Source organism: Rhodnius prolixus, unplaced genomic scaffold, assembly GCF_049639745.1.
Source record: "Rhodnius prolixus isolate KJV_2025 unplaced genomic scaffold, Rpr scaffold_5, whole genome shotgun sequence".
In the NCBI taxonomy this organism is placed as follows: domain Eukaryota; kingdom Metazoa; phylum Arthropoda; class Insecta; order Hemiptera; family Reduviidae; genus Rhodnius; species Rhodnius prolixus.
In genome coordinates, this window is record NW_027411624.1 from 37,800,482 (window position 1) to 37,813,341 (window position 12,860).

General features: G+C 29.9%; 1 protein-coding gene across 5 annotated transcripts in view; it reads left to right on the forward strand.

Moving 5' to 3' along the window:
* The window catches only part of Mvl (solute carrier family member malvolio), a 13,778-nt gene extending 2,045 nt beyond the window's left edge, over positions 1 to 11,733 (forward strand). For 2 of the 5 annotated variants that reach the window (XM_074136415.1, XM_074136413.1), the window contains 11 exons: positions 2,631 to 2,753; positions 3,621 to 3,847; positions 4,365 to 4,503; positions 4,633 to 4,788; positions 6,092 to 6,250; positions 6,323 to 6,370; positions 6,464 to 6,628; positions 7,269 to 7,492; positions 8,053 to 8,263; positions 8,344 to 8,420; positions 11,068 to 11,733. In XM_074136415.1, the coding sequence (XP_073992516.1) occupies positions 2,631 to 2,753; positions 3,621 to 3,847; positions 4,365 to 4,503; positions 4,633 to 4,788; positions 6,092 to 6,250; positions 6,323 to 6,370; positions 6,464 to 6,628; positions 7,269 to 7,492; positions 8,053 to 8,263; positions 8,344 to 8,420; positions 11,068 to 11,119 (1,581 nt within the window). In that variant the 3' untranslated portion in view covers positions 11,120 to 11,733. Of the gene's footprint in view, positions 1 to 2,370; positions 2,528 to 2,630; positions 2,754 to 3,620; positions 3,848 to 4,364; positions 4,504 to 4,632; positions 4,789 to 6,091; positions 6,251 to 6,322; positions 6,371 to 6,463; positions 6,629 to 7,268; positions 7,493 to 8,052; positions 8,264 to 8,343; positions 8,421 to 9,479; positions 9,572 to 11,067 lie in introns of those variants that run through there. The other 3 variants (XR_012460974.1, XM_074136417.1, XM_074136416.1) reach the window with 3 other exon arrangements.
* The last annotated feature ends 1,127 nt before the right edge of the window (positions 11,734 to 12,860 follow it).

Sequence of the window (12,860 nt, forward strand, 5' to 3'; positions counted from 1 at the left end):
AATTAAACTTTTTCTAATTCAGCTTTTCTAAATTAAACTTTCGCCCAAGAATTTCTAATTTTGATGAAACTGTTATTAATTACGTTATCGTCCAGGACCATATTTTCGTTTATCCAAACAAAAAATTTAAAATTAATCTCATCGCTATCACATTCCAGTTCGTTGATAAGTGCATTGTAAACAGTGCGTTTTAATAACTACCATTTCTTTAAATTCCTTGCTGATATATAACATACCTTCCATGGCTAATTTGACAAAACTGCAGAAAATGCTGCGCGTTTGTCTAGATTCATAAGACGAATATCTTAGATCATTTACTCAATGGCAATGGAAAAATAGATCCGTCTTTATTTATTTTTTTAAATGATTAAAAATCCATTAATTAGTTTTATTGTTTTGCCCCACCATTTTAAAATTTTGACTCACACAATTTAGAGTAGTGTGTCTTGTCTGTCTATGAACACAGCGACACGAAGTATATAATGGGAAATTCCTGTGTCAAGGTTAAACGTCAGATTTACAATATATCACCCACAAGCAGACAAAATAGTGTGCTAGTTATTGTCTCTGAAATACGCTTTGAGCTTCTTCGTCAGCAAAAATTCTCTGATAAAGTTTCAAATAAAAGTAATAGGATAATATGTTGCATACTAAAGATACTATATATTAAAAAATTATTTGATAAAATCTATTTTTAAAGGAATCATTTTTGGTTGACACATTCCTTCTGAAATTATTGAAATCAACAACAGCATTGAGCTTCCTGCGATTCCATGTTTTCTAGTTATTATTTTCAGCTCATCCACACAACTACAAGCACCAAAAACATTTTACCGATCAAAGCAAATACAAAAAAAGATTTTCGTTGTAAAATATGTATAAAAAATACTTTGTTTGGGTACTTTTTATATTTATTATTTATAGCAATATAATTGCCTTAATGAAAGAACAATAGTTATTTACTTTTATCATGTTTATAATAGTTTACAGATTAATGTATTAGACTCCGACGCCCCTATGTAGATTCTGAGTTTTAATCAGGATGTCTGCCCTTAGATTCTTTTCCTTATGAGCTTTTTACAGTTCAAAGATGAGTAGTTTGTAACGATATAATAGTGTTGGCCACCAGAGCTGATGTTAATATGCCATAATAATAATTCGAAATATTAATTACGTTATCGTCCAGGACCATATTTTCGTTTATCCAATTAATCTCATTGCTATCACATTCCAGTTCGTTGATAAGTGCATTGTAAACAGTGCGTTTAAATAACTACTATTTCTTTAAATTCTTTGCTGATGTATACCTCCCATGGCTAATTTGACAACTCAGAAAGAAAACAAAAGTTCAAGTAATAAAATAATTGTTATAAGAAAAATTTATAAAGACAATTTTCTAAAAACTATCTTTTCTGATCATCTGTAAGAGAAATTAAAATAAGAGTTCGAATTGTTGCATCAAGAGAAAGTATTGTGGGTTTTCACACCAGAATTTTCCGTTTAAGATAACAACAGAATTCTCGAATGTATTAATTCAATTTTATTGAATCAGATGAAATTGTTTTTATTTTTTTTATTACTTCATTTTATTTTTATTTTTTAATTGTTTTTGACTCAAATAATGTTGCTCTTTTTTTTTTACTGTTGTTTGTTTATTTTATATTAATTATTTATTGTCTATTAAATTTTGAAGAAATATTCAACCTTGAATCGTACATTTAAATATTTAAATAATTGCAAACAAAATATTGTGTGATAAATTGTAGTTTTTCTTAAGAGTTATTTTTCTTCATGGACATTGTTTATCTTTCACCTGTCCCCATGACTTTGATCGTTTCTCATTAAGACATGTTAATTATAGCAATAATATATTTATCAGTGAAATAAACTTATTATCGCGATTTCTGGTTTATACTATTAGAGAATCATTAACGTGTATATTTCAAGTCGATATTTTTAATTATATGTTTTTAGTACAACTAAAGCACAGTTATGTCTACTTTTTTAAAAGGTTTTACGTACAGTGATGTCGTGGACGAAGAGAGAATAGTTGAACATATAATTTACTTAATTTTCTCATTAGTTATCCCTTCTACTCAGCAATTATCACTCTGTAGCTGTAAGAAATCTATTTCATACAATTGCAAGAGAACGAAAACGGTCGTCCTGAGCTATTTTAAGTATTCTTCGACTAGAACTCCGACGTTTCCATAGTTTCTCTAAGGTCTGCCCACATATCGAATAGTATGGATTATCATTGTTGGCCATTTTAAATCACACAGATGGTTTTGAAATAGATCAAATTTTAATTATCTCTGAATTTTGTTTGTAACGTGAAGTAATTTATTTAATAGTGAAAACATTTATTTAGGAACAATAATTATGATCATTAATAGTTATAATTTCATGAAAAGCATGATCATTAATTAACAATTTCAATCTTAAGTTTGTTTTTATTATGAAAACAGTTCTACTTTCAGTAATCCAATAATAGTAGGTCATTCTTGTTTTGCTTAAATTAAACATGGTAATTTAATATTATCTATTTTATATACTATTTTAATGTTTTCTATTTTGATTGTTTGTTTTATTTAATTATATTTTTTTATTCATTGTATTTATTTCTACAGACAGGATTCAGTTTTCGAAAATTATGGGCATTTACGGGGCCAGGATTTTTAATGAGCATAGCCTACCTCGATCCAGGAAACATAGAGTCTGATTTGAAGTCTGGCACAACAGCTAAGTATAGGGTAAGTAATAAACAACCTATTCATATTATTTAAAAAAAATAAAAATAAATTGTTAACCATATAAGTGTAATTAAAAAGAGTTATGGTTTTATGAAATGTTTAAATGGAATATGTATATAATAAATTTAGTATAAGCGAATGGTTAGTTTTGGAAAAATAGCATTTTTCAATAGGAGTTCAATAACATGGTCATATGTCCTTCACAGTTCTTTATCTATAACATTTTAATGGTCATTCTATGTCTCGTATACCCCAAAACAGGTTTTTATCGATCATAACCGGTATTCTTGTCGTATTTTACAATTAAAGTAAAGTAAAGTAATTGCCTATTTTTTCAGGCGGGCTTTACGTCCAACTACCAATTAGGTGTCGTGTACGGAGGCGACTAGCAAACATACTTTATTGTAAATTTCTATTATTAACCATTAAATAAAATCCAAGGCTCAAGATCAGAACTCGAACCCAGTACCACAATATATATTAGCTTTGTTAGGTCTCGCCTCTAACCGCTCGGCTAACGTGGCGCCTATATTTTACAATTATGATATGATATATCCAATTTTATTTTCTTCACATATGTAGAAAGACTACTTGGATGATCTCAATTGATGCAGCCTTTAACTCTTGAGAATCACATCTCTTCTCTTTGTATAGCACTTATGTCCTTAGCTCTAGGAATATAAGATTCACTTTGGCAATTATGCAGATGTTCAGTCGCTGAAATAAATATAAATTATATAAAATGAAATATAGATTCAAAATCAAATAAAATATATATTATGTATTGAATTTTTTTTTTGTAATGTATCTACTTTTAATTTTTGAACATAAATTAATGCTATTACTTTGTATTTTTATTTTATTTAGTTACTATGGGTGTTAATGTGGTCCACAGTGTTGGGCTTAGTAATGCAACGACTTTCAGCCAGGTTGGGCGTTGTAACTGGTCTTCATCTAGCGGAAATGTGCTACAGACAATACAAGACAATACCTAGATTGTTCCTATGGCTGATGATGGAAGTTGCCATCATTGGATCTGATATGCAAGAAGTTATTGGTACAGCTATAGCGCTTTACTTGTTGTCAAATAAAGCGTTAGTATTATTTATCTTCTGAAATTCTGTATTATTTATAGTAATTTCTTTCAGTAATTAGGATATAATAATATGCAAAATTTGGGAATGTATAGCGGATTTCAGTATTATTTATTCATGGCTTGGTTGATGATATTTCCTATTTGTAATATTGTATTTCCAGTAAAAATTAAAAAAAGTATTTTTTCAAATTGTTATTTAAAATTTTTTCTTGGAAGGGATGTGTATACTTTCAACCTAAAAAAGTATGGAAGTGAATTCAGGTAGATATTACATCAAAATACAGTTGAGAGAGCTTATTTAAATTTTGTTAACGGATACGAACCCGTCTTGCAAAGTGGTTCTAAGAGAAAAGTTGCAGTAATTCCCATCCCGGTAAAAAAATTCAAATAGTAATTCTGAACGAGGTTTAAGAGAAAGTAAAAAATTGTAGATTGTTTGTTGAATAGATTATGGAATGTTCGTTAACTTATCTATTGAAAGCTATTGTATCATATGAGACATCTTTGTTTTATAGAATTCCACTTTGGGCTGGAGTATTAATAACAATCATAGATACATTTACTTTTCTACTTTTGGACAAATATGGTCTTCGAAAACTTGAATTACTCTTTGGATTTCTAATCACAGTTATGGCGTTTACTTTTGGCTATGAGGTAAATTGATTGCGTCTTTTTCATAACTTTACTCAAGTAATTTTTATTAAGCTGACGTTTATGTTTATTTTGCGTTTAGCACGACTTAAAGCCCTACATTATATGATCTAAACATTTAATAATTTTCAGTTTTTCACAGTTAAACCAAATATTGTTGAAATGCTAGAAGGTTTGGCCATACCCTGGTGTGAAGGTTGTGATCGTAATATTCTTGGCTTAGCCGTTGGGATTGTCGGTGCTGTTATCATGCCACATAATCTTTATCTACATTCAGGATTAGTCAAGGTCAATATTTATTGTCGAAGTTATTTTTTTGTTTAAAATAAGATTTTGCTTTTACATAATTTAAAAAAAACAAAAAATTAGTAAAATGGTAAGTTTAGGGGTTTTGAAAACTTAGAAAAAAAATAAAGATTACAAATGTCTCGCAGTATGTTAATGTTTAACAATATATATCTTCCTAGAAGATTAAGGATTTTTGACAAATTTTTGTGTTTAACTCAGTTTTTAATTGACTGCATCTCAACATCTAGAAGTCATTGGTGCCCGCAGAATTCTTCAGTGCACTGTTGGTCTCAGGACAATGATCATTTATCAAGGGTAGCTTTAAGAGACTTCTTCTAGGAAGAGATTGTTTTCTAAAGGCAGGCGGATTGGATTCTCCGCGTGGAAATCCAATTCACTAACCACAAAGCTATTCTCCTTCCTAATTTTATTTGATTGCGCAGTTTAGTGGAAGATTATCAGCACTATTCCACGGAAAAGATAAGTTTTCTCGGACTTCTTGAGCTCTCCGAATTTATGATACATTTCATTCATCAAGGGTAGCTTTAAGAGACTTCTTCTAGGAAGAGATTGTTTTCTAAAGGCAGGCAGATTGGATTCTCCGCGTGGAAATCAATCCAATTCACTAACCACAAAGCTATTCTCCTTCCTAATTTTATTTGATTGCGCAGTTTAGTGGAAGATTATCAGCACTATTCCACGGAAAAGATAAGTTTTCTCGGACTTCTTGAGCTCTCCGAATTTATGATACATTTATTACAATCATTCGCTCATAGAAATAATCCTGATCCTCCACATTCATAGCACCAAAAAGTCATTGTGCTGACTTCTCGTAGCTGTATTAGAAGTACACTGAAAATGAGTTCCAGCTATCTTTTTCGTGACTAGAAAATGAAGAAAGAAATTCCTGGTTGGAAAAGGAACGATTTTCCGTCTACTCCAAGTAATCTTGTCAAAAAAAGAATCCATCGTTCGTCGATGCTTTCTGCGATTCGAACTTCTATAAACATCTAGTAGTCTCTTGAAAATATCACAATTCTGCTCTCTATCTGGAATCATCCTTCAAGGGATAGCTTAATAATGTCAACTAGCCTGAACCTGGATCCGTTATCATATTCTTAATTAATTTATGTTCATCAAAAATCGTTGTTATTGCGTTGTTGTTCTGGGTAATTGAAATACAATAGACTAAAATTCCGTGATTTTTTTAAAAAAATGATACACACATTTTTTATCAATTACTTTCTTCTTTAGTTGCTAATAACATAATTGTAAAAGCTTCTTTACAGAATGATTGTTTCAGTCCAGAGACGTAGATCGTACTAAAAGAGATAAAGTGAAAGATGCAAATTATTATTTCTTTGTGGAAGCTTGTGTAGCACTTTTTGTTTCGTTCGTCATTAATGTATTTGTTGTGGCCGTTTTTGCTCATGGACTTTTTAATAAAACCAATAAAGATGTGGTAAGTATTGCAAAATTTGATGTTTATACATTTTGTTTAATGGAACATTTATTAATCATTGCATACTTTCAGCATGATGTTTGTGTAGCGAATGGAAATGAACATGCAAATATATTTTCGGTAGTATTTTTTAATGTTCATTATGATATTTTTCTTTATTGTATTATAATATAGTTCTTCTTAATTAAAAATACTCTATTTTATTTTTTAAAGAATACAACGTCTCCAGTTTGGCCAGATATTCACATTTATTCTGGAGGCGTGTTCCTCGGTTGTGAATTTGGTTTGGCCGCCATGTATATATGGGCAGTCGGTATTTTAGCCGCAGGTCAGAGTTCAACAATGACTGGTTGTTATGCTGGACAATATGCGATGGAGGTAATTTTATTGTTTTTACAAAGTTACGTATATTTAACGGTGTTTTATAACTTGGTTGTTTATTTGAATATATTGCAGCCGAGACTGTTTCGATATTCTTGAGAAAGCAACACCCTCTTATATTAAAAAAAAAAGAAGTTATTTAAAGTTATCAAAGCTTTAAACCAGATTCAGAAATAATCCAGAACAAGTTTTCCTAGTTTTTTGTCTTGTTTTTTTAGTTTTGATTCCATTAATTGACAAAAGCCAATCATGAAAACCAATTTATCAAAACTCCTTTATTTCGGATTCAATGCGCTCAAGTTGAAAGAAGAGGCAGGGTTTGCGTATAAAGACAAATCCATTGCGGCCTAGCTAAAAGCTGTATTGGGGTAAAGCATAAATTCGTGCTGATTCTTCCACCAAATTACATTCCACCTTACTTTATTATATCTGATGTGGACAGAGAATTTTTAATCATGTACGTATACTACTCTATTGTTTTTGATGGCGGGGAAACGGTTTGAAGTATTTAGAAGGCCTTTCTTGATAAAAAAAAGGTACAGATTTTGATGCAATATTTATCAAGGAAAGTAAAGAACTTTCTCATTGTTAAAGGCTTCTCTTTTCGAAGGATTTATAAATCTTTTTTTTTTTTCAGGGATTTTTAAATCTACAATGGGCTAGATGGAAACGAGTAATGTTTACACGTTTAGTAGCGATCGTTCCAACATTTTACGTAGCATTTTTTAGTGAAATCACCGATCTCAGTGATATGAACGATGATCTCAACGCTGTGATGACGTTGCAGTTACCATTTGCAACATTACCTACAATAGCTTTCACTAGTAATCCTCGCATTATGGGTGATTTTGCCAATGGAATGTAAGTATTATATCTAACATATGTCCGTTAGTATTTTGGGTTCAAATAAATGGAAATTTATCATAGTTGATTTTATCCATTGTACAATAGTATCAATGTTTTTATATTCTTGAACTGTTGAAGATTTTCATTTGGTGTTGAGACTATATTTGAAAGTCTAAGTCTCTACACAAAACTGACGATTCATTCAATCTCTGATGATAGATGAAAAACCTAAACCGTCAGGAACATAAAAATGAAAGCCACGACGGGTAAAATCTAGGATATTATCCTGCACATAGAACCATTAACATTTTCAACGGAAATTCATTTCACAACCATTCACAGTTCACATAGCGATCCAACATATCCTGATGAATAAAAAACCCCCTCTTTTACCGGTAGCTTTGTTGAAAATCATTTCTTTTTAACCAAATATGACAATTTGTAAATTTCTTTTTATTTTATGTACAAACTGTTGAGTGTCCTGGACCTTATTTAAATTTGTGAATTTATTAATTTTGAAGATAATCTTAAACATTTTATATAAAAATTAAGAATTCGTTTTCTTTTATTTACAGAGGTAACAAAATTATTGCATCACTGCTTAGTATCACCGTAATTACAATTAATTTAGTAGCTGTTGCGTTCAAGATCGTTTCAATTGAGACATGGTGGCAGATTGTGGGCCTCTCAATTTATTGTGTATTATATATAATTATGTGCCTGTATCTGATTTTACATACTGCTGCTAGCATGTCATCTCCAGACGGCTTTTTAAATACTCATGCGGTAATTACTATTTATGTTTTTTTAAATTATTTAAAATTTATCTATATTATACAATTTTTATAAAATTAATAATTTTACAGCTTGTAAGGAAGTATATAATGAGCCCTCCTGGAAATGAATTCAATTTAGATCATACTTTTGATACTTCTTCGTCGAGGTAATATATTAGTTTATTATTATCATTAATTCAATTTAAGGGGCGTCACTTTCTAAAGCGGACCCTTTCCCAGTGATTCTGGAGCCTTAGAGGCTCCTAGGTAAAGAAAATCTGAGCTGAATTCGAACCCGGAATTTCTGCTTGGGAATCCAGTGTATCGATCACTGAACTAATCCCCTTTCCCTTTAGAGATATTATTTTAGTTTAATGCATGTAACTGGATTTACAACGCAGCACCTCTCTGGCAAGTCTATCAGCGATAGCAAATATTTCAATTTCACTATTGAATACTTAGATTATACCAGGTGGGGAACAAGTTTGGTGCAGCGATTAGAAAGCGCTTATAAATGGGAGATCCTCATTACTCATAAAGTGCAGCTATTTTTTTTTATTTGTTGAAATGTTAATAGTAAAGTATGTGCTTCCTCCCCCTCCACAACACCTTTTGAGTAGTTTGGTGTTAAGCCCCGCCTGAAAAAAAAAGAAGCATTTACTTGGCGTTATTCTTAGTTTCCCATTTCATGATAGGATAACAGACATTCGTTCATTTACAAGAAAAGGAATATATGAAAAATTTTATTTAAAGAATAAATGGTTATTTTTTCCATTAATCAGAAATTTAGCCCATTTATAAGAGTATTGATCTAAATATTTCAATCAATCTCAATTTTGTTATCTCATTCAACGTGTGAGTCCAGCCGTTAATGTTAAATTTATTCGTTCTCTTCATTCTTGATTAGATATTACTGCAATTTTATGTAGGCTAATTAATATTCTATCCAATGCTTTTTTATTCACTGACTGCATGAATATCTTAATCTTACTTAAAGCTAAATTAACATTTTATTTAACTTTTAACACTAATGCTTCTCTCCTTAAATTTCATTTGAATACTATTTCTTATTTATGTTTTATAAATACTCTGTGTAAGACCAAAGATACTTTGGCATGTTAATAATTTATTTCAACACTACTTACTTGTTTTCTATTTTATAAGTACTCTTTAAATGTAACATATTGTCTAACAACTATGCTTTGTTTTTACTTGGGTGCTTAAAGTAATGAGGAAGAGCGATAATGGAGTAAAAAAAAAAGGATAACTTCACAACTTTAAATAACAAATTTTATGCAAATCAAAAGTTCAAGGTATATTTATTTAATTGTGATTTTTGTTTGTTCAATTCTTTTATTTTCTTTCAAACTGTTTTGTCTTGTACAATTAATATCTTTTATTTAAGAGACATGTGAGCAGCGGGCTCTTCTTTATGTTCTTTTTTTAATGATTTTTGAGTCAAGCACTTCTTTGTGTATCTTTTTATTTAATGATTTCATGAGTTACAACACTTTTGTGAATTTGCTTTAATCTATGAATTACTATGAGATAAATGCTTTCTTTTTCTGTTTAATCTATAAATGTTTTATAATGTCGGTATATTAACCGTCTTCGTCGATTTGTTTCCACTTCATTACAGTTCATAAATAGATTTACAAATTTTTTGTTTATATCTGCTGTAAGTTATAACTATTTTGAAATTAATTTTAGTTAAAAGGCTTAAGAAATTTTGTTGATTAAAATCCCCAAACTCTAGGTTTGTCTGTTGCCTCAAATCCTTATATTGTGGTATACTGGGCCCAAAGCCCAGCCACCTCTTTTCTTGCTTTGTTTTGATAAACTTTTTTTTTGAAGTAAAATTAATTTAAAGGATTAACTATTCTAATTAATTTTTATCTGTGTTAGCTCACTTGTTTTTCATATTTATTTCAGAACGTTTCCGGTGTAGACAATTTATCTTCTTCTAATAATGTTTCTGTCATTCACTATTCTTGCTGGCTCAACTAAATTAGCTGTAGATTTTGCCTGTGGGTTCGCTAAACACGAATGTTCATGTTTAAGAAGCAGAGATAAATTATTGAGTGAGAAATAACGAATAAATGATTAACCAGTAGGAGTGTATTTTCTTTAACCAAGTGTATAGTTAACGTATATAATAAGTAATCAAGAAATCTACTTTTTAACGCTTACAGAACAGAGATTTTTCACTTAACAAGCTTTCTGTTCAACACGAAAAATACCCCACAAAAAAAGTTAGTTCTGCAGAGATGGTTGATGTTTCGACTTTCTAGGTTTAGCGAGCTCATAGGGCAAACTAGCTAATTACGAGTATTTGTGTCAGCGAGTGTAGTATGTGGTACAAACGACATCATAAATGCGAGTCAAATTGTATTTACAGAAAAATCAATCTAAAATGTTTGACAATAATCCGAAACCTATCAGAAACTTTGATAGATAAATAAAATCAACTATATATTATATATATAATCTCTCAGTTCATATCTTAGTACATATATAAATTTCATTGTTTTCATCTGATTAACTTACGCTTAGCAAGGTTCGTGGTTACATCTATGTCTTAAAATAAGCCCCGCTTTCTTTCTCAGTTCAGCACTAATTCCTTAAAAAGCCTTAAATAACTAACTTTTTGCAAATGTGAAGATGATAATGTTTAAACAATTTCAGCATTATATCTGGAAATGAAAGAGTAATTGAGTTTTAGTTATTTTACTTTAATTTTAAAAAGAATATATTTACATATATTAATATATTTATATCTACTTAAATTGCATTAATTTATTAATTTTTATTCAGGTTTCCATCTAAATACGTACTGAAAGGAGAAGAAGACTATGTACCTATGTAAAGAAAAAAAAAGCCTTGTTTCTTTTTATTATTGTAAATATTGTAATTATTTTCTTTCTAAAGTAAGTTATGTATAAAGAGAAATAATTTAATCATTTTAACTTTAAAAACAGAGTTGACGAAATAAATAAATAAATAACATCGCCATAAAAAAGGTAACCAAAAAAAAAGGTAACCTACACGATTTTAAATTAATTTTTGTGGATGTTTTCCACTAATAATCTTCTAAAAGAAATATATCTGTGATGTCATAAATATATTTATATTTTAAATTATTATTAGATGATTATTTTTTAGTTTCATTCATTTAAATAATTTATTTATTAAATATCATTTGTGATTATAAATATTGTATTTATAATGTACGTATATTCAATAATCGTGCCTTAAAATATTGCTGTTTGATTTTTTTTTTCTTGCTAAAAATAGCCAATATTTGGTGCAATACTGTATTTTTATAAATTATTCCTACATTATGTTAATGACAAAATACGTGGGCCAGTTTAAAATTTTAACAACTTTTAAAACAATATAAATAAGTCAAATAATTTTCCTGTCAGTGAAAAAAGTTGATATCAGTGACTTTGAATATATAAATATACGCAATAAACATGATAGCTTTATTTTTATTAATTTCATGATACCTGAACTTTTGTTTTTTTTTTTAACTTTTTATTAAGGCCATTTGCCAACAGGATGGAAACTACGTTCCTCTACTACTTGCGAAGTAAGTAGCGCAACTGATGGAAACGTGAAGAGAAAACTTTCATTAAAAGCGACAACAAATCACTCTAGCTCTAGATTTACGTCTCTTAGTCTCCAGTATAACAGCTGTATTTTGCCGTTTATATATATATATATCGGTGCAGTGGTACTAGAACGTCGTTCTACTGTAAAAATTGAATCAAGAGACATGAAAGAAAACTAAAACGATGCCAATTGTATCACCAAAATTAAGCATGAAATAATACAATTAAAAACAAGTGGTGCTATATGGCATCATCGAGCTGGAAAGGGTTAAACAACATTACATTACATTTTGACAAATAACACTACAATTACTAAAACAACAAAAGTAAAGTCAACGTAATGTAATATGATCAGGGCCCTGGCATAAAAAAATGAATGTTAAAACAACAAAATGCGGAACTACCACCAAAACTACCAAAGATTTTCAATTTTTCCCCTTTTTTCGAACTTGCACATGTAAAGGAATGTCGACCTAATGTGTATGATCAAGCCCTGGCATCAAAATTGAATGTTAAAACAACAATATGCGGAAATAACACCAAAACTACCAAAGATTTACAATTTTTTCCCTTTTTTTGAACTTGCACATCTAAAGGAATGTCGACCTAATGTGTATGATCAAGCCCTGGCATCAAAATTGAACGTTAAAACAACAATATGCGGAAATAACACCAAAACTACCAAAGATTTACAATTTTTCCCTTTTTTTGAACTTGCACATCTAAAGGAATGTCGACCTAATGTGTATGATCAAGCCCTGGCATCAAAATTGAACGTTAAAACAACAATATGCGGAAATAACACCAAAACTACCAAAGATTTACAATTTTTTCCCTTTTTTTGAACTTGCAAATCTAAAGGAATGTCGCCCAAATGTGTATGATCTAGCCCTGGCATCAAAATTGAATGTTAAAATGAAAAAATACGAAACTAACTCAAAAACTACCAAAGATTTTCAATTTTTCCTTTTTTTCGAACTTGCACATCTAAAG